This window comes from Miniopterus natalensis, chromosome 1 (assembly GCF_054644295.1).
Source record: "Miniopterus natalensis isolate mMinNat1 chromosome 1, mMinNat1.hap1, whole genome shotgun sequence".
Classification (NCBI taxonomy): domain Eukaryota; kingdom Metazoa; phylum Chordata; class Mammalia; order Chiroptera; family Miniopteridae; genus Miniopterus; species Miniopterus natalensis.
The window spans coordinates 172545810-172566894 of record NC_142081.1 but is presented as its reverse complement, the minus strand read 5'-3'; the positions used below and the strand labels follow the sequence as shown (position 1 = coordinate 172566894).

The 21085-nt window shown below is 45.1% G+C and overlaps 1 protein-coding gene across 4 annotated transcripts in view; it reads left to right on the top strand.

Moving 5' to 3' along the window:
* PDGFRA (platelet derived growth factor receptor alpha) overlaps window positions 1–21085 on the top strand; it is a 46963-nt gene that overhangs the window by 10803 nt on the left and 15075 nt on the right. For all 4 annotated transcript variants that reach the window (XM_016207201.2, XM_016207187.2, XM_016207193.2 and 1 more), the window contains exons 3-18: window positions 418–732; window positions 2776–3036; window positions 4148–4278; window positions 5771–5942; window positions 6034–6223; window positions 9200–9315; window positions 10262–10388; window positions 11459–11652; window positions 12589–12683; window positions 12885–13017; window positions 14713–14817; window positions 15438–15548; window positions 15816–15969; window positions 16837–17003; window positions 19256–19371; window positions 19726–19848. In XM_016207201.2, coding sequence (XP_016062687.1) covers window positions 418–732; window positions 2776–3036; window positions 4148–4278; window positions 5771–5942; window positions 6034–6223; window positions 9200–9315; window positions 10262–10388; window positions 11459–11652; window positions 12589–12683; window positions 12885–13017; window positions 14713–14817; window positions 15438–15548; window positions 15816–15969; window positions 16837–17003; window positions 19256–19371; window positions 19726–19848 — 2510 coding nt within the window. The remainder of the gene's footprint in view (window positions 1–417; window positions 733–2775; window positions 3037–4147; window positions 4279–5770; window positions 5943–6033; window positions 6224–9199; window positions 9316–10261; window positions 10389–11458; window positions 11653–12588; window positions 12684–12884; window positions 13018–14712; window positions 14818–15437; window positions 15549–15815; window positions 15970–16836; window positions 17004–19255; window positions 19372–19725; window positions 19849–21085) is intronic.

Below are 21085 nucleotides of genomic sequence, written 5' to 3'. Positions count from 1 at the left end.
AAGTCTGCTCTGTGCTTGGTCCAGTCAGTGTCCCTGCCCCTGTCCCATCCCCTTTCTTACCCAGGGAAACCTCTGTAGGAAACATGCCCGATAAAGGACCCACGTGTGCTCAAGGGCCCATGCCATCTTGCGAGATTTTACGGCCACGCATGAGAGCCTGAAGTGGCAGCGGAACCAGACGCCCCCATCCATCTGAGAGTTTGGGGGCTCGGGGGGCTCGGCTCGCTGTTGGAGCCTTTGGAGCAGTGGCCGCTCTCGGCAGATGCGTGGCTGTTGTCCGGGGGCCTTTCCCGCACCCAGGCTGGCGGGTGTCCGTGTGGAACGGCCACTGCTGGGAGAAGCGGCCTCTGCTGCCTCTGGGCCCCGCGGGCGAGCCCGTCCCCGGCCGCACCCTCCAGAGCCCGCTTCCTCCCCCAGGGCCCCGGCGAGGCCTCTGCCAGCTCCCTCTGCCCTCCATCCTCCCAAACGAGAACGAGAAGGTCGTGCAGCTGAACTCGTCGTTCTCTCTGAGATGCTTCGGGGAGAGCGAAGTGACCTGGCAGTACCCCATGTCGGACGAGGACCCCAATGTGAAGATCAGGAGCGAGGAGAACAACAGCGGCCTTTTTGTGACGGTGCTGGAGGTGGCCAACGCCTCGGCGGCCCACACGGGCCTGTACACCTGCTATTACAACCACACGCAGACCAAGGACAGCGAGGTCGAAGGCAGCCACATTTACATCTACGTGCCAGGTGAGCCGGGCCCTCCTGCGCTGCGCATTCGAGATCTAGGCAGATAGAAAAGTAACAAAGATTGATTGGAGAAAATTAGAAAAAAAACCACCACAGGTGAGGCTCTCACTCTTGGGAGCACGCCCATCCCTTCCCCTTCCCCTTCCCCTTCCCCTTCCCCTTCCCCTTCCCCTTCCCCTTCCCCTTCCCCTTCCCCTTCCCCTTCCCCTTCCCCTTTCCCTTCCCCTTCCCCTTCCCTGCCCCTTCCCCTTCCCTGCCCCTGCCCCTGCCCCTTCCCTGCCCCTGCCCCTTCCCCTTCCCTGCCCCTGCCCCGGCCCCTCCCTTTTCCCCTTCCCCTCCTCCTACCCAGAAAAAGAAAATGAAAAACTAAAAAAAAACAACAGGCGAACACACAAAATGAATTCAATCATTTGTAATGTCATTATCAAGAAATAATTCATTGTTGACATTTTGGAACTGTAGTAAGTTTTGAAAATCATTTTTATTGTAGCATATTCTTTATTGGTATTATACACAAAAAGTCTGGAATGTACTCATTTCTATTCAGTTCAGTCAAGTTCCACAAATACTCCCTGTGTGTCAGACATCCTGCTAAAGGTTGGGGTCACAAATTAATTAGGTAGGCCCTATCTTGGAGTTGCTTGTGGTTCATTATAATAGTTTACAAGTAAATACACTTCTTCTCAAATTCACTAAAGCATGTATCTACTCGTGATGAATTGGAAGGGATTTTTTTTCTCTTTTTAATTAAAATTTAGGGGCAAGCCCTGACCGTGTGGCTCAGTTGGTTGAGCATTTCCCATATACCCGAGAAGTTGCCAGTTCAATTCCCATTCAGGGCATATGCCCAGGTGTTGGGCTGGATCTTAGTAGGGGGCATGCAGGAGGCAGCTGATAGATGTTTCTCTCTCGTTGATGTTTCTCTCTCTCCCTCTCCTTTCCTCTCTCTAAAATCGATAAAAACATACTTTAAAAAATAAAATAAAATTTCGGGGCAAATCTCATAGTAATGATGTTATCTCCTGTCCTTTGAGAAGCAGATGCCAAGATAGGAGTAAGGCGGGATGAAACATGCCAGGGCTTTATTAAGGGAGAGGCCTATGTGAGAAAAATGGGGAGGGATCCCGCAGAGGCTGGGAGAGTTGTTTGACTGCATGGTAAGTGTGACCCTGAATGGAGGAGAGAGGGAAGGTGGGGTAGATGAGTCCTAGGCTTCTAAGGAAGGTCCTGGAGTTCTCCAGCCTAAGGAACCCCGGTTCCACGTGGTCATTGACTGAAAGCAGCCCAGAGGGCGGAGGGCATGGCCTCTGGTTGTGATGGATTTCAGAGCTGACCCCTGCGGTTGGAGGAATGTGTGTGGCGCTTTCTCACAGGAGCCACTCTGACCGGCTAGGCTTAGCCATGAGCTGACTATAGGAGGTAGGAATTTTAAAAAGCATTTCCTAATTTTTTCTTTTTAATATGTCTTTATTGATTTCAGAGGAAGGGAGACGGGGAGAGAAAGATAGAAAGATTAATGGTTAAAGAGAATCATTGATCGGCTGCCTCCTGCACGCCCCCACTGGGAATCGAGCCAAAACCCGGGCATGTGCCCTGACTGGGAATCGACCTGGGATCTTCTGGATCGTAGGTCGATGCTCAACTGCTGAGCCACGGCGGCTGGGCAAAGCATTTCCTAATTTAAATATCATTTCTGTTTTCTACAGAGTTGATTATTATATTTTCCAACTTGTTCTTAGTAGTGTCAATTTTCGTTTCAATTCCTGGCTAATATATGTATCATCAGTATTTTTTATTAGGGTACAGGCAATTTGGCATTATTCATACTTTAAAATCATCTTCTAGCTATTATGATGACTGATGTTAGTGGGGTGACAGCTCCTGGACATATGTGTGAACGTAAAATTCATACCTAGTAAAATGACTACCAATGGGAGAATTTTTTTTTGCATATATATATATATATATATATATATATATGTATATTTATATATAAAGCTGAAATTAATACCTAACGTGCCTTTTTTCTGTTTGACACCACAGACCCGGATGTAGCCTTTGTGCCTCTAGGAATGACTGATTACTTGGTCATCGTGGAGAACGATGATTTTGCTGTTATACCTTGCCGCACGACTGACCCGCAGACTCCGGTGACCTTGCTGAGCAGTGATGGGGTGGTCCTGGCTGACTATGACAGCAGACAGGGCTTCAACGGGACCTTCACTGGTGGGCCCTATATCTGTGAGGCCATCGTCAGAGGGAAGAAGTTCCAGACCATTCCATTTAACATTTATGCTGTAACAGGTAATTGTCTCTCTCCCTCCTTCTTTAAATGAGTTACAGGCCTGTGTTGTATGCCTGCGGCTAATACAATATTGCACATCAACTGTAATTGAAAAATTAAAAATTAAAAAAGATAGGAGTTACAGGCAAAATAATCACATGCTCATAGTATTTTTTTTTAAATTATTGTTCCTGGTGATGGAGATCCTGAATTTTGATTTGAGCATTTGGGACCCCACCTTTTTCATACAGTGTTAGGCTGACCTCTGTGGCTCTAGTAATACAACGCTTAGCCTTACTGAAGATAAAAGCTTTCTTACCCCTGTAAGATTTCATGTTTCATCAGCTGACTTCAAAATACTATAAGGAATTTGTTTATTGTATAAGCCTCTTACTGTTTTTTTTCACATTCCTGACTACAGAGGCCCTAAAAACAAATACACACCTCGGGGGTTTGGATGCCGAGATTAATTTTAGTAACTAGAGAAAAGCGATTTTGATTTTGAGAAAAGCTGGTAGTTGTAGACTTCATCCCTTTGATGTGAGATTGAATGAGAGTGGGAAAGTACAGTACATGTTTGCGGCAGTGACTGAGTGAACCCTTCCGTGCAGGCAGGGCGGCAGTGAGAGTGTGCCGTTTAACTCTTAGGAAGGCCTTGTCTTATGCCAGGCACTGTGCTGGTCTCTGGAAAAGTGCTGAGGATAATTAGGAGCAGAGGAGGAAGAAGAGGAGAGTGAGTGATGGGACAGGAGCTCAGTGCCTAGAGGAGTGCTGGTCAGTAAAGGTTGGCTGGTGAAATGAGTAAATACACCAGTAAAGGCGCCTGCCAAAGAGGACAGCCACAGTGAGCCAAACGCTCGGGACCGCGGTGTTCTCTTCAATTGGAAGTTAGTTTTACTATTATTGTTCATGTGTGTGCGTTATTTTGTATTATAACTACATGCCAAATTATGTATGCAAACTCAAAATCAAGGCTTCTAAGATTTTTAACATTTCGTCTTGATCAAAGTGGTTTGCAAATTATTTTCCATAGTTTTCTTAAAAAACAACAACAAACTCCCCAAACCTTCTAAGATCCTAACTATACTACGGATATTTAGGTCCTTTTGTTTGTTCCTTTTTTAAAAATAGCAACATCAGAACTTGATCTAGAACTGGAAGCTCCTAAAACTGTATATAAGTCGGGGGAAACAATTGTGCTCAACTGCATCGTCTTTAACAATGAGGTGGTTGACCTTCGGTGGACTTACCCTGGAGAAGTGGTAGGTACCGGAGGGGCTCCTGGTGGCATGGCGAGGAGCAGGGCTCAGAGGACCTGTGTCACTGACAGGGCACGACACAGCTTCTCCGGAGCTCAGCTTCCCATCTCTACAGCAGGCACATTTGGCTGGATGACTTTATGGCTCTTTGAGCAGTGGGAGAGTTTGATGTGACAGTAGCTGGACCAGGACATTCAACATGTATCAAAGTTGTACCCTGAGCCTTCTTGTTCATAAGTCAGAAAGAAATAGGAAGGGCCAATGCCTATAAGATAACAACCAAAATATTAGAAAAGCAAAAAACAAATGGATTTTGAAATTTGCCCATTGTTGGAGTAGTCATTCATTCGTACTTCCTTGGCTCCCAGGCCTTTGGGGTTTGAGGCATTAGTAATGTTGATTGTGTGACCCCTTCCATTTCTGCTTTGTTGCCTGCCACCCCGGACACTGTCCTGCCTCCTACCTGCCTGGTCTTCCTTTGCACGGCTCACCTTTAGTGGCCAGGCATCCCTTCACTCATTCAGCAAAGATGTAGTGATGTTTGCTAAATCCCAGGCAGTCTGCTGGCAGCCAGCCCATGCAGAAGGAGGAAGGGAGGAGTGGAGACGGAAGTGGGGAAGGGGACCGCTGCGTCATCTCTGGTCACCCTGGATTCACGCACAGGGTCCCGCTCATTCTAATGAATCGTGGCACATGTATAAGAGGCAGGGACAGCACCATGCAGAAATGATTAACATGCTTAATACAGCAGCCCGGAGAACAAAAACCATATGTACATATACGTATATATTTTCCTGATGTGCAAATTTCTGGTTTTATACATCTTCCCTGAAATAGGAAGCTATTTGATTTTTCTGTTCATACGTGATTGCCTTTAATCCTTAAAACAATTTTTTTTTCCATTTATTAGAGATAGACATTTTCCCCCCTAAACCAAAGTACATGCTATTTGGGCCCCAGATAGTATATAATTAATATATACTACAAGTATATAATTAATTGTTTTGTCCAGTAATAAAAGTAGTGCAGGTTTATTGTTGAAACTTTGTAAAATATAAACAGGAAAAGGCACTACCCAGAGCATATTTTAGAGAGATAAATCCTTGAAATACTTTGTTTACATGATAAATGTTTAATAATTAATAGATATTATACTTTAAATAGTACCTCATTATATCCTTTCTCCTTTGGCCGTATAGCACCAACACTTCATTACGTCATTACATATCCTTTTAAAATGTGATTTTGTAAGGAACTAGCTTAAAAACAATTTTTTTTAATCAGACTTTATTTTTTAGAGCAGTTTAGGTTCACAGCAAAATTGAGTGGAAGGTGCAGAGATTTCCCACAGCCTCCCCCCTTCCCGCCATCCTCGCAGGGTGGTCCGTTTGTTGGAACCTGCATTGTCACGTCGCTGTCACCCACCATCTGAAGTTGATGGGAGGGTTCACTCCTAGGAGCTAGCTTTTTAAAGTCAGTTTTCCTTCTGCTGTAGAAAAACAAAGGCGTCATAATGCTGGAGGAAATCAAGGACCCATCCATCAAATTGGTGTACACCCTGATGGTCCCCAAGGCCACGGTGAAAGACAGTGGAGATTACGAATGCGTTGCCCGCCTGACCACCAGGGAGGTCAAAGAAATGAAGAAAGTCACCATTTCTGTCCATGGTACATTCTGCTTTCTAAACTGTCAGCGTCCACGCTGCTCGGGACCCACTGTGCGGTAATCATTGTTTAATGGAAACTCTTCCCTGTACAGAGAAAGGGTTCATTGAAATCCAACCCAGCTTCAGCCAGTTGGAAGCTGTCAACCTGCATGAAGTCAAACATTTTGTGGTGGATGTGCAGGCCTACCCCCCGCCCCGGATATCCTGGCTCAAGGACAACCTGACCCTCATCGAAAACCTCACCGAGATCACCACCGACATAGAAAAGATCCAGGAGATAAGGTAAAGAAACACCCTCCCCACCTATGCCTTTTCTGTTTATTGTGTGTCCCTAGGTAGGCAGAGGTCTGTGTGTGTCCTACAGCCCAAACCAGGAGTCAATCTAGAAAACTGAGCAATCTGAGTTAGGAGATGGTGGAGATCAAGTACCTTTAATGATAACGTTGCAATGTGGCAATAGGACGTTGGTAAGTATTTCACGATAAAGTAAGAAGAAAGAAGAACCGAAAAGCTCTGTCCCCCAGTGAGAAACAGTTTCCTGGATCCAGTGAGGTTGGAGGAAGGAAAGTAAATTGGACCCACTCAGATTGAATATATTCCTTGATGGGCACCATTCATATTGCAAATAGGCATGTACAGCGATTACAGTTTCAAGGCAATTATCACATAAACTGACATAAAACAAATCATCATTGACTTAGTTTGAAACACATTTGCCCCAGTGAGACCTCCATAGGAAATTAAATGGAGTCTGGTTAAGTTTGGTGGGAGAAAAGGTAAAGTGAGGAGGTTGGATCCCTCTCCTCTGATGAGCGGCAGGCTGCTCTCATCTCCTAACTGGTGGTGGAGTTTTGGGTAAGTCACGCCTCAGCCTCAGTTTCCTCATCTATAATATAGGGTTAATAATACCTTATGTCTGCGAAGGCAAGAAATTGGATCAGGTGATATTTGAGGTCTTTTGCAGTTTTAAGCTCTGATTAGAACCCAGGAGCAGAAGGTACACCATGAAGAGCTCAGCTAATCCAGCCCTGTGCCCTTGTCAGCAGCCATCCCACAGACAAAAAAAGTCAGTCCTCTATTTCAAGCCACCAGGAGGAGGAGACAGAACCTCTCTCATCAGTTCACTTAACCTCAGGATTTGCTTTCTGCTTTCTGAACTAAATTCCATGCATAATTGAGAAGCAGTATCTGAGAAAATGGTATTTTCCATCTGTAGATGATGGTGGAAAAAGAAGTGGAATTCAGGATCTGGAAGGCTTTCTGATGACACACAATGAAGGTGCACAAAGCGGTGGGAAGCACTGAACTTCCCACTAGGCCAGGAGGGGTAGGGTACCCCTGGCACAGCCAGCACTTCAAACACATGTGCGAGCACTGTCTGCAAACGATAGTCAATAACAGTGGCAACTGAGGGGTGCAGGAAAGCTTCATGTGAAAGTGATGCAGAGTTCCTTCAGCACATACTCTTCTAGTTCCCGTTTTGGGCCAGAGGTGAACACAATGGATGGGGTATCTGGCTTCCTGGAGCTCAGAACTAGTGGATCCACTGGCTTTCTTGGCTGAAAGTATGGAAAATGGATGACAGAAGATCCTTTGGTCATCAGCCAGATGTGCCTAAGGGTTCTCTCTAAGGAAATCCAGTCCTGGAGCATGTCCAGTATGGTGCAGATGAGGGAAAACCAGGCCTTCATGCTCTCATCAAGGTCCTGGTGCCCAGCATCTTCGTCTAGAAGACTCTAATTTGCAGAGCACTTTTGAGTCTATGAAGTGCTTCTACATATGTAATTTTATTTAATTCATTTTCTAAATGACTCTATGCAATGCATACAGGTTTTCTATGCTACACATACGGAAACTGAGGCATTTCAATAATGAGAATTGCAGTAATGCCCAAGGTCTGCTCACCATGAGAATGTCAAGCATGGCCAAGGTCTGCTCACCTTGGCCATTGCTCTTCTCCACTCTAGTTGCTTTACCATCCTGTGATGTTTTATAAAGAAGGACAAATGGCCTGGCTGGTGTGGTTCAGCAGTTGAGCATCGACTTACGATCCAGGAGATCGAGGTTCTATCCCTGGTCAGGGCACATCCCCAGCAAGGGGCTTGCAGCAGGCACCCGGTCAATGACTCTCTCATCATTGATGTTTCTGTCTCTTTTCCTCTCCCTTCCTCTCTCTGAGATCAATATATATATATTTAAAAATATATATATATATATATATTTTAAAAAAAGACAAGTGGGCAAATGCTATATTGATGCACATGCACACACATTTGCGTGGCCAAATGTCATTTATAATACACATATGTAGGAATCCTTTGGGGAAACTTTGCTTTGATAAAGTATGAAGAAATATATTTTTCTAGTTGATTTCTTTGAATAGGTGATGGAATCCTGCACCTTAAAACCTTTCAAACATAAAGAAGGTGTATTGTCAGAAGCCCCCCACCTGCCCAGTTCCCCTCTCCTCCCACCCACAGGGAAATGCTTTTGTTAGTTTTGTTAGGTTCCTATGAAACCTTCTAGAGGTTTTTTTTTTTTTTTTTTTTTCCGCCTTTGATTTCAGAGAGAGGCAGGGAGAGGGAGAGAGAGATAGAAACATCAGTGATGGGAAAGTCATTGATGGGCTGCCTCCTGCACGCCCTGCACTGGGGATTGAGCCTGAAACCCAGGCATGTGAGCCTGGCTGGGAATCGAACTGCGATCTCCTGGACCATAGATTGATGCTCAACCGCTGAGCCATGCTGGCCAGGCCCTTCCAGAGCTTTTAAAAGCAAATACAGGCAAGAAGGAATGTTATATCCTGACCACCTCTCCATATCCATATGTATTCATATTCATTCATCCATTGGTGTTTCATTGTCTGGCTGAGCCATCCAAATGATTGATATTTAGGGGAAGCAAGTATTTTTTCAAAAGGTAAAGATCAAGTTTTTTTGTTGTTTTTTTTCAAAAAGGAAAGTTGGTGGCATGTGTTTATTTCCATTCAGAAGTCAAGCCTTACCAGGGCTGATTGCTCTTGGAGCCACACAAGCCATTGCTCATCTCAAAATGTCTGGTCTCTCGCTTAAGAATTAAGCATCTACAACTCAGGCCTTCAATAGCTACAGTGTATCAGAAATCCCGATGATCCAGACAAGAAAATAAAGATATTTTTATTTTCTACAAAAATAAAGTTTCTATTGAACATGGTAATTGCTGACGTGATTGGAATGTATTTGGCTGCCACTTGCTGGAACAAAGTCCTTTCCTTTTAAGGTACCGAAGCAAATTGAAGCTGATCCGTGCTAAGGAAGAAGACAGTGGCCATTACACTATCGTAGTTCAAAACGAAGATGACATGAAGACCTACACTTTCGAACTCTTAACTCAAGGTATGCCAAGGGCAGCCTGAGGTAAGGCTCGCGCAGTGAATGAGGGTGTGCCCCCTGAGGAGGGCCTGTACTCTTCTCCCAGGCCGTGGAGGGGAAAGCACGCTTCTAGGGGAGAAGCAGGGATTGTAGGTGCCCGGTGTCAGGGAGAGCTTGGCTGGATTTGAGGACTTAGTAATTCTAGGAGGTTTCCGGCTGCTCCCAGTCTGATTGGAAATTCCTCAGCTCCAGCAGCTTCCTTACCACCTGCTTCTCAGTCCGGCGCCTACTGTTCTGGGAAGAATGAAGTGATGCCTTTTGGTCCAGGTGACCTTAGATTGTTCCAGAGAGTTTGGGCCTTTTTGCTTAGCTTCCCCATAGACATGATACAGTGGCCCTTACCAGAAAGGAGTACCCATGTCTTTTTATACTCGGGTTCAGCTCCTGTTCGTTGAGTTCCTTCCACGTGCCGGGTACTGTCTTAGGTGGGCTCATGTGACCCCCACAGTCAATCTGTGGTACAATCAGTAACATATTTCTAATTTGCTTGATCACAGATTAAAAAAAAATCTTTAAAAACTTCATAATATCCTGCAGATGCACTTTGGTTCATGCTGCTTTAGATTCCACTTGAGCTGAGTCCATTGGTTGAATCCCAAGCTATATTAATTTTAAGAGCCGCTTTGCCTTTCAAGCCAAATAACCACAGGGGCTTTTTGCTTTCCTCGTCCCAGATTTAAAACACCACAGGGCACAAATCCCAGATCGCGGAAGCTGTGAAAATGCTCTTAACCAAGTGGGCCTGTGCGAACTGGGGTGCGATCACGCACACAACCTCCTCTGGGGCGGTTACTTGATTTGTAGGTTTGTGCGCCCCACGGGCGAGGTCTGAGCTCACATTCCATGTTGTAGTTTCCAGGAGTTTTGGCTGAGGAACCATTCAATTCTGATTTCTTTCCATCTCCTGCAGTTCCCTCATCTATTGTGGACTTGGTGGACGACCACCACGGCTCTTCAGGGGGACAGACTGTGAGGTGCACAGCGGCAGGGACGCCTCTCCCTGACATTGAGTGGTTGATCTGTAAGGACATTAAGAGGTATGGAAACCAGATGTTCCTTTTTCATTCGTGGGCGGAACGTTTCTTCCTTCCTCAAGTGCATTTTGTTTCTTTTGTATTTGAGATTCTTATCTGGCCCAAGTCTCATAGACTACAAGATAGGGTTCTGAACGTGGCCCTTGTGTGTGCGTGTACATGTGTGCACGTGCACCTGTGTGCTTATGAATACGGGACGAGAAGGTCTGTGGCTTTCATCACATTCCCCAAGGGCCTCTCATTTAAGAAGAAAATGAATTTAAAGAGCTACTCTTCCAAGAGGATTTTTACTAGCCTGGGTCACATTTTCACTTCACATTTCTTATATGGTGACCTTTTTTTGGTGGCTAGACTGGCATGTGAACATAGATGAAAATACAGCCCATGTGACTGCTCACTACCTCATTTGCCACCTGCTGTTTGATGAGATTTAACTCCCCAGTTCCTCCTTCATCCCCTGTCCTCAGTCTTTTCTAATGGACACTTGAGCCACATGTTCACACTTCCTGTGGTGACTGGCTGTGTGTGGAATCCTCAGTTGCTTCTCCTGAAGGCTGAGACTACGCCCTCCTAAGGGCTAAGGGGACAGATTTGGATCTTGACTGGAGCTACAATCTAGGTCTCAAAACACAGCCAGGTCATAATTCCAACCCTATGACAGACACCTTGAGGGCTCTTCACAGTGTAGATAGAAGGAACTGCTCCAGGCCTTTTTAAAAGGGTAGAAAATTAGGATAGTTAAACATTCTTGAAGTAAAAAAAACAAAACCTGTTCAGTTTGCTCCTGGGTTCAAGGCTTGGAACTGGTAGTTCTATTTGATTGGACTTGTTTATCTCTGCCTTGCCTTCATAATCAGCTAACTTGCAATTATCCACAAATAGGTTATTCAATCTTGGGTGTATGCAAACAAGCTTTAAAGTTAATATGCACATAAAATAAGAAAATCAACCTGTAGCACCCCCAAATGTAGACCAGGTCAGAATGGCTTGCCGTCTTAGGTAACTCGCACTGCTCCACTCACCTCTGTTATTCCCGATAAGTGTCCCTATATTTGTGCCCTTTTTCTTTCCAGATGTAATAATGAGACTTCGTGGGCAACTCTGGCCAACAACATCTCAAACATCATCACAGAGGTCTACGCCCTAGACAGGAGTATGGTGGAGGGCCGGGTGACATTCGCCAAAGTAGAGGAGACCATTGCAGTTCGATGCCTGGCTAAGAATCTCCTTGGGGTTGAGAATCGAGAGCTAAAGCTGGTGGCTCCCAGTAAGTTGCTCACCAGTCAGGACAAGTCTAAGTGATCAGCCAAGCCCTTTCTCCCTGAAGTGGAGCTTTGAATCCCAGATGGGGTCCCAAGGCAGAAGCTCACTTGTGATTGCTCTTTTTTAAAAAAAAATGTTTTTATTGACTTCAGAGAGAGGGAGAGAGAGAGAGAGAAAGATAGAAACATCAATGATGAGAGAGTCACTGATTGGCTGCTTCCTGCACGCCCCCTACTGGGGATTGAGCCTGAAACCCAGGCTCGAACCGTGATCTCCTTGTTCATAGGGTGATGCTCAACCGCTGAGCCACACTGGCTGGGCTCTGATTGCTCTTATAGCGCCTTCTCATGGCATCTGTATGAAAGTCCTTTCTTTCAGACTCAGATCCAAAATTGCACCTTGCAGAGGCCCTTGACATTTTGCTTGTCTAACAGTATGGCTACCCAGCCTGTCTAGTCTGAGTGTGGGAATGGAGGGGCCAAGAAGGATCTTTGCCTCATTCCGCGTTACAACATTTGAGACAGGTTGAATTCCTTAAGGAAAACACTAATGACGCTAAAAGCAACATAAACAACGTGCAGTCTTTCAAAGCAAACTGAATCGAAGTTTCAGAACTTGTAGTAGTTCTCAGTCTCATTTGTCAGTCCTTATATTCCAATTCACACTCTGTCCAGAAGGTTAATGTTGGAGCACCTTTAGAGAAAGTATTGCATTCCCCGGATTGGATTTTGTCCCTTTGTTTTTTAAGGGAAGAGTTGGAGTAGTCTCATGGGTGTAGATAATTGAGAGATGCTATTGCCCATCCCGAAAATGAGCCAGGCAGCCCTCATGCTTCTCCGCCAGAGTCAGGGATTTCTGTCCCAGTCACCACTCTACTGCCTTCCTGCCCTCCTGTGTGTTCCTGCACGTTTTTTCTCACGCCTTCCTCTTTCTCCTCTAGCTCTGCGCTCTGAGCTCACGGTGGCAGCCGCAGTCCTGGTGCTGTTGGTGATTGTGATCATCTCACTGATTGTCCTGGTTGTCATTTGGAAACAGGTAGATATTTTTCTCAAAGAACTAAACATCTTTGAAGCCAATCAGAACAAGAAGGATAGCAACCTAGAGCAGTGCTTGGCACAGAGAAGGAGCTCAGTAATTGTGCTGAGTTACTGTGTTCCACTCTTCTGCTGGTGCTGCTAAGCCTCAGTGCATTCGGACTTTGGTAATTCACCAGTTACCTGTCCTGGTCATTTATAGAAACCAAGGTATGAAATTCGCTGGAGGGTCATTGAATCTATCAGCCCCGATGGACATGAATATATTTATGTGGACCCGATGCAGCTGCCTTATGACTCGAGATGGGAGTTTCCAAGAGATGGACTAGTGCTGGGTAAGCTCCCACTGGGGTGACCTCCCAAGACTCCCTTTCGATTTGTCCATAACTTTGCTCTTTACAGGCCCATCTGAGCTTGTGCTTAATAACAGTTGGTAATAGAAATTGGCTTTCATAAGTATTTTTTATCTTGATAATGAGTTAATTGGATCACTGCAGTGATTTCTTAAAACCTCATTTTATAGAAAATTATGGTTAAAGAACATTTTGTAAAAGAATACGAGAATACCTCCAGCGATACGCATCAAAATGGCTTTGCTTTAGACATGACACAAATTGAAAATGAGATGAATTTCTGTGACTACAAAGGAACAGATGAGAGACGAGTGAGGGCAACCACAAATATATCCTGATCCAGTACATTCTGAGGACGTATTAGATACTTCTTTAGACTATGTATTAGAGTATGTAATATAAAACTGTAGGTATATTTTTAAGCAAAACATGTAAGAATACTCGAGCCAACTTGTCAGACTTTTCAAAAATTTTAATCTGGGGCTGAGACCAAATAAATGAAGCTTTAGTTCAGGGGATTTAAAAAAAAAAATCACCTTCTGAATGAATGCAAACAAGACAAAGAAATGAGTTAGGCCTAGAGGTTGTGTCACCATGAATATTCTAAGGGTATGTACCTCGAAGGATGCCAAAGGTAGTTTTCAATTATCCACCTGTCTGATTCCAAAATACAGCAAGGTTAGGTCTTCTTAGGAAGTTACTCAACCTGAAGTCAAAGAAGACATCCTAGCTACTCCCAATTCAAATACTTATACCTGGGAACTAGGCTTTTTAAAATTATATTTCCCCTTCTTTTACAAAAAGGGACAAGGAGCTGAGGGAAGTTAAAAAGTAATAAAATATGAGGGCAAAGGGCAACATCCTTAACATGCCAAGAGGCACATCCGCAGCCCTCTGCTCCTGCACATCCCCCCGCTGCTGGGGCGCAGTGATCTCCAGACGGTGTCCCACAGTGCGGACCTGCAGTCAGAGGCAGTGTCAGCTGTCACTGTCCTTCTAGAGCTGAATCTTTTCCCAGCTTGGCTCTCTGTGCTGAGACCAACCACTCTGGGACGCATCCCTGTGGACTGTGAGCCCTTTAAGAGTGGGCATGACAGCTGGCACTTCTTTTTGTATCTTCCAACATGCGGCAAAGTGTTGGGCTCCCAGGGCAGGGTCACCTGAGTGGTTCCTGGTCCCCCTGACAAACAGGCAGCAGGGGGGCCAGCCTGAACTTCACTTTGTCACTCACTGGAGTCAGGGGCATCTTGAATACTGAAGTGTTTCCAGTGGGTAAGTAGTTATTGATGCAAAAGATGCCTGTTTACATATGGAAAACAGAAGGGCGGAAAACCAGGGGGTTTGGGCGAGAGCCACAGAAAGCAAGTGCGGTGGAGCCCAGGGTTTGGCCCAGCACGAGCTGGTAGACAGTGTGCTCCCGCCGGGGAGGCCTGCACCCTCCTTTCTCTGGGCTGTTTTCCTTTCCCTTGCAAATGTTTGACAAAAGCAATTATACTAATTTCCTTCCCTGTGGGCTCAGTTCTGGCTTTGACGTGATGACTTGTAGGAATCATTAGGCTTCCTCGGTACGGGAAAAACACCGCCCAGCTGTGCACCCAGGGGCGGGCGCTGGCTGGAGAAAATAGAGCTGATGGCCGCCTGACGTCTGCCTGTGTTAATGGTTCTGGTTGCCCACAGGTCGAATCCTGGGATCTGGTGCATTTGGTAAAGTGGTTGAAGGAACTGCCTATGGATTAAGCCGGTCCCAACCTGTCATGAAAGTAGCAGTGAAGATGCTTAAACGTAAGTGCCCCTCCCTGGGGATGGTTTTGTACATGGAGATATTAAGTGAATTGCTCAAAATCACAGAGCCAGTAAATGCCATACTTAGGACTAGAACTTGGTTCTTTGGACTATAGGCTTTATGTGTATTTAGACTCTTATCAATTAGGTTTATTTGGATTGTTTTCGTTGCCTGTGTGTTGGAAAATCAAGAGTTATTTTTATTTTTTTTTCAAATATGTTTTTATTGATTTCAGAGAGAGGAAGGGAGAGAGGGAGAGAGAGACAGAAACATCAATGAAGAGAGAGAATCATTGATTGGCTGCCTCCTGCATGCCCCTGCTAGGGATCAAACCTGCAACCTGGGCATGTGCCCTGACCTGGAATAGAACGGTGACCTCTAGGTTCATGGGTAGATGCTCAACCACTGAGCAACACCAGCCGGGCAAGAGTTGTTATTTTTAATGACTTTTTTTACCCTGATGACTAGAGATCAGGTATTAGCATCTAGACCAAGTCATTCTCTCTCTTTTAGACTCTTGGTCAATAAAATAACATCCAATCACAGGATGAGCCACGTTTTTGGCTTTTTCAGGGAAATAGGTTGCTTAGAACTGACATGTGATTTTTTTCTTCAACAGCCACAGCCAGATCCAGTGAAAAACAAGCTCTCATGTCTGAACTGAAGATAATGACCCACCTGGGGCCACATTTAAACATTGTCAACTTGCTGGGAGCCTGTACCAAGTCAGGTAGGCTTCCTGACCTGGGAGGGAGGGTTTTCTTAGGACACCTGTGGTTGTGAAAACCGTTGAACCCAGCTTTTTAAACCTCCACTTGGCTTCTCCAACTGAGCCAGCAAATGTAAGTCCCTTGAATGGAGTTGAATGGATTCCATTGAATTGATGAAAGCTCATTGTTTTTGAGCAGCATCTCTTGCCAGTGCAAACATAGCAATTCATGGCTTATCTGTTTTTCATTTTTATACCTATCTCTTAACCCTGTGTTGGTCCCCACAGGCCCCATTTACATCATCACTGAGTACTGCTTCTATGGGGATTTGGTCAACTATTTGCATAAGAATAGGGACAGCTTCCTGAGCCACCACCCAGAGAAGACAAAGAAAGAGCTGGACATCTTTGGATTGAACCCTGCTGATGAAAGCACACGGAGGTGGGTTCAGGGAGAGACCTTGCTGTGAATCATGGTTTTAGGAGCCTCACCAGTGGAGAGAACCCATGTCCTGATAGACTCCATATCTGCAGATTCTGTGCCAGGAGGTAGGATAGCAAGACTTAGAGTCTAACTACCCTGCCCCATCATCTCAGGACACAGTGCCAATAGATACATGATGTCTGCAGGTGTTTTGGACCAGGATATCGTGTGTGGAGCCTTGCTGATAGGTTCGAATGAAAGCAAGAGTTGGAATTGTTCGGGGAACAATTTTCCTGTTTTTATGTGGTCCACTGAACACCTATCAAATGCAGCACTGCCTAGGGTGCCTCCATGGTCCTATTTTGAGAGAAACTGTCTGAGGATTTCAGAGCTTGAGATACTGGTCCTTGTTGAACCTGGGCCTATAAATCGAACCAATGATAGTGATCCCTGCTGCAGAAACCCACAAGTGGCTACAAAGATCTCTGTAGATATGAAGTTCTGTAACATCAGGAAATACAATGAGTTAACTTCATATTAAATTACTCAGTGGACACCACATTGGTGCTAAATTTATGAAGTAGCGGGAATTGTCTGCCTAAGCCACACAGTCTCGTGGCATAGGTTTGTGACCTGTGAACTGAGAAACAATAAAAACAGTCACACCCGAGTTGAGATGGTTTGTGTGGTTATTGATTAATGCTCATCTCCCAGACTGGACCACCCCTGTGAGGGGTGCAGATGGGTTTTGCTTTTCCCCACCCTGGCCGCCCCCATGCCCACTGCACTGCCTGGCAGACTGCTGGTGCCTGGTCATCGTTTGCTGAATGTTGAGCGATCACTCCCAGGGGCACCTGGATAAGGTTTCTTTTTCTGTCTCTACAGTTATGTTGTTTTATCTTTTGAAAACAATGGTGACTACATGGACATGAAGCAAGCTGACACCACACAGTACGTCCCCATGCTGGAAAGAAAAGAAGTTTCTAAATACTCGGACATCCAGAGGTCCCTGTATGACCGCCCAGCCTCGTACAAGAAGAAGTCTGTGTTAGGTAAGTGTCTGCTGACTCTGTGGGTGTTGTGCTCCCCCAGCGGTTTAATGTGATACTTAGGGCACTCGGAAGAAGGTGGGCAGGTGTGGTAAGTAGAACAGCCAGGCCACGCAGACCCTGGATGCAGCTCGGCCTGTGACATTGGAAAGAAGAAAAAGAACAAAGACAGACCCAATGTAATGAATTTTTCAGACTTTAAACATAATCATTTTAAAGAATTGTTTATTCTGATATAATGATCTTTTTTGGTGTTAATGTCTTTTTTTTTTAAGCAAAAGTATGGTGATATTGATGTTGTTTTTTCAGTGCCCTTATTTGACAAAATTAAGAGATGTCAATCTTATATTGGTCCCTAATATTATTTTGAAAATTTAATTATGTAGGTCTGATATCCATGGGTTCAATTCGCTTGCTTTTAGCTTTGCTAGTATACAGTTTGTGATAGAAACTGGAAAGTGGACAATTTGAGGTTATGTTTTTCTGACGGGGGTGTTGGGTGTTTCTACTGAATGTTGTTTGAAGGAAGGTCTGTCTGTTTCAAAGCAGATGGGCACCTAACAGGGTTGAATTGATTAATAAACTCCAGGGAGCCTAGCCGATGCCCAGACCAGATGGACCACCCCACATCTGCTGGGGGGTGGCCCCTCTAGGGTTCTAGTCTAATCACAGGCTTGCAGCGGGGAGGAGGCTACTAGATGGATGTGATGTTGACTTGTCCTGTGATCTTGTATTATTGCAACTCCCATTGGTCAGTGCAAAAAAAACATTGAGCTGCTATGGAAATTGTTTTGAAAATCACTGATGTACTCTGAATGCTTTCAGGGTTCCTAAGTGAAAGGTACAATCCATTACAAAAAGAATGTGCTCATTTTGCAAAGCTCACTCAGTACACAATGATATTTCCATTGCTGCAGTTCCAAGTTCCATTCATTCCCCATTGCCAAATGGGTAAACTTCCAAGCCCTTTTTAAAGATGAGCCAGTGAGGGCTGTCAGAATCAGTGCTTCCTCTCCACTCCTGTATTGTTAAAAATAGTTTACATTGCTTCCCAGGCTGGACCTGGCTCCAGATGTCAGAGGAACCTGATTCATGCTCAGCCCAAGCCCTGTTGGCAGGCAGACCGCTGCTTCCTGGCCTGCCCTTAGCTGGCTGGAAAAATGTGAATGGCTGCAGCTACTCTTCACTTGCCTGAAAATTTCAGAGAGAACTGAGAGCTGTTGGCTTAGATTGCCTCCTTCCTCGAAAACCCTGGGACCCTTCCAGATGGAGTTAACTGGGGAAAGCGGACAAGTTACGAAGGGAACTAAACTGGAAGTTATTGGCACTGATCTTTAAGGTTCCTACCTCTAGTCTGACTGGTGGTTGATTTTATTCACCAAATAAGCCAAGTACGATGAAGGTGGCTTTAAAAAGAGAGAGAGAGAGAAAAAAAAAGCAATTCCTAGAGATACTTTTTCAAAAGGCCCTCATGTATATTCATTGTGGAAGATTTGTGTGTGTGTGTGTGCTTTAACGGTGGCTGAGGTGATTTGCTACGGTTAAAAATAATTTGGGAGGCAAACAACAAAATATGTGTGAGGACCTATTAGATTGGTTCTTATGGAGATATTTATCAGATATAATATTTTTAACCAGATATGTGTTTCTGCTGATATATTTGTTTTTAAAGATAGAGCCTTTGCATAGTATTTATTTATTTTTTGTTTTACAACGTTCAGCTACATCATTTAGTCATTAGCCTTAAATATGTAACATATTTTTAACCATGTCTGACTGTATTCCTATCTTTAGTCTAGTCCGGAATAAGACAGGTTACTAGCAGATGTTCACTTCCATCGGAACAGCTCATTCCTAAATTCCACGGTATTTTATCTAGAATTTGCATAGTTTAGATACCCACCTGTGAGGTCTAGAAACTCTGTAAGAAAGTTATTTTATGGGGATATAAGGACAGCATAGGACATATAGTCAATAATATTGTAATAACTACCTATGGTGCCAGGTGGGAACTGGAAATATCCGGGGGATTGGATCACTTTGTAAAGTATATGATTGTCTAACCACTATACTGCACACCTTAAACCAATACAAAATAATATTGAATGTAGACTGTAACTTTAAAAAGTAAAAACAAAAAACAGAAAAAGAGAGAAACTCACTTTCGATGTTTTTCGGGCAAGCCTGCGGGCGCGGCTCGGGGCGATGATCCGTGCTGTTTGCCGGCACCCACACTCTCAATCCCTCACCTGCAGACTCAGAAGTCAAAGACCTCCTTTCGGATGATAACTCGGAAGGCTTGACTCTGTTGGATTTGTTGAGCTTCACCTATCAAGTTGCCCGAGGAATGGAGTTTTTGGCTTCAAAAAATGTAAGTGTGTTCACTGGGACAGAGCGCTCTTTAGACCCAGGCGGCGGGTCTGAGTGAGGTGAGTGTGGAAGTGAGATCTTGGAGAGGCCAGCAGCAGTGGCTGCTTCTCTCTTCTCTTCCCAGAGCAGGTTGGGGAATCTGACGTCATCAGGTGTCTGCTTCTCTCCAGAGCTTTCTTGCTCTTGGGAGTAGTTGGGAGGGGAGCCTGGAGGTGAGCTCTTTATGCCAGAACATCCCCTCTGAGGTGCACCAGGCAGTGCCACATGCCACCATGAAGCAGCCAGTCTTGCTGGGGTGAGGCTGTCTAGCTGCAGATGGATTGACACTGACACCATTTCTTCTCATTCTCTGCAGTGTGTCCACCGGGACCTGGCCGCTCGCAACGTCCTCCTGGCACAAGGAAAAATCGTGAAGATCTGTGACTTTGGCCTGGCCAGAGACATCATGCATGATTCGAACTACGTATCAAAAGGCAGCGTAAGTGCTCTCTCCACCCCACTTGGCGTGCTCACTCTCCCTCACTTGACTCTCTGAAGCCGGGTGTTGCTTGCAGCCATTCGGTGCCCATACATCAGCGTGGAGTCCCCAAGTCCATGAATGGGCTCCAGGTCAGTATGAAAAGCACAGGCTCTGCAGCAGACGGCCTGGTGTGAGCACCAGCCCCAGAACTTACTAGCGTGGCGTTTGGGACAAGTTGTTTGACTGTTCTGTACCTCTGTTTCCCTATCTGTAGCAGGGAAGCGAGAGTGATACCTATCTCCTGAGGTGCTGTGGGGGATTAAATCAGTGAAGTCATGTAAAAGGCTTAAGGCAGTGCCTGGCACATACAAGCACCCAGTAAGTGTTAGCTATTCATGTATGTGTAAATTGTGCATATATGTGTACACACATGCATTTCCGAGGAGAGCTTCTCTAACTTTTATCAAATTTTCAAATGGAATCTAACTCCTAAACTGTTAAGACCATTTGAGTTCATATATCTTAGAGGCACAATTTCCTTAAAGATAGCCATTCTGTCTTACACTTGAACCTTTCTACTCACCCCTTTCACCTCTAAGCAGATGGAATAGCTGGGGATTTGTCTGCCACCTGTAGGTACAAATCCAAATCGCCCCACTGCTCTGGTTGTGAGGCCATTCACGGGGCTGCTGCATCCACCTGGAGAAGGAAGGACACTGGGCTGTGTCCAGGCTCTGCATGTTTCATGTACTCTGTGACCATGACCTGTAGCTTCAGACCCCTTGGGAAAAAACCAATGGACTTTGGTGGAGCCAAGGTCTTTTCAAAAAGGTTATGAATCTCTGTTACCTCCCCAGCGATTTTAGAGAGTGGGAGGATGCTAATGCGGCTACTTGATGTACCTGCCAGGTTTAGTATTTCCACTGAAGGTTGGACAACCTCACAAAGGCTGCAAATTATCGTGTCAGACTCTTTGTAGTGTTTCTTAAAGTTAAAAAATGTAATTGGCTCTCAGAACCCTGCGTCTGTTCTTAATTTTGTTCCAAGGCAAATAGGGGACAGGTCCCTTCAGGGCTTATAATTCTGGGGTAAATATTCAGGATTAAATATTTTGGGAAGCTATTCCTTGGAAGTACATAAGGGGTAAAACCGACCATCCATCATTCATCAAATATTTTTTGAGCACCCACTAGGTGCCAGGCCCTTTTCTGCGTGCTGAAAGTACAGCAGCAAATAACACCCACAGAAGACACTC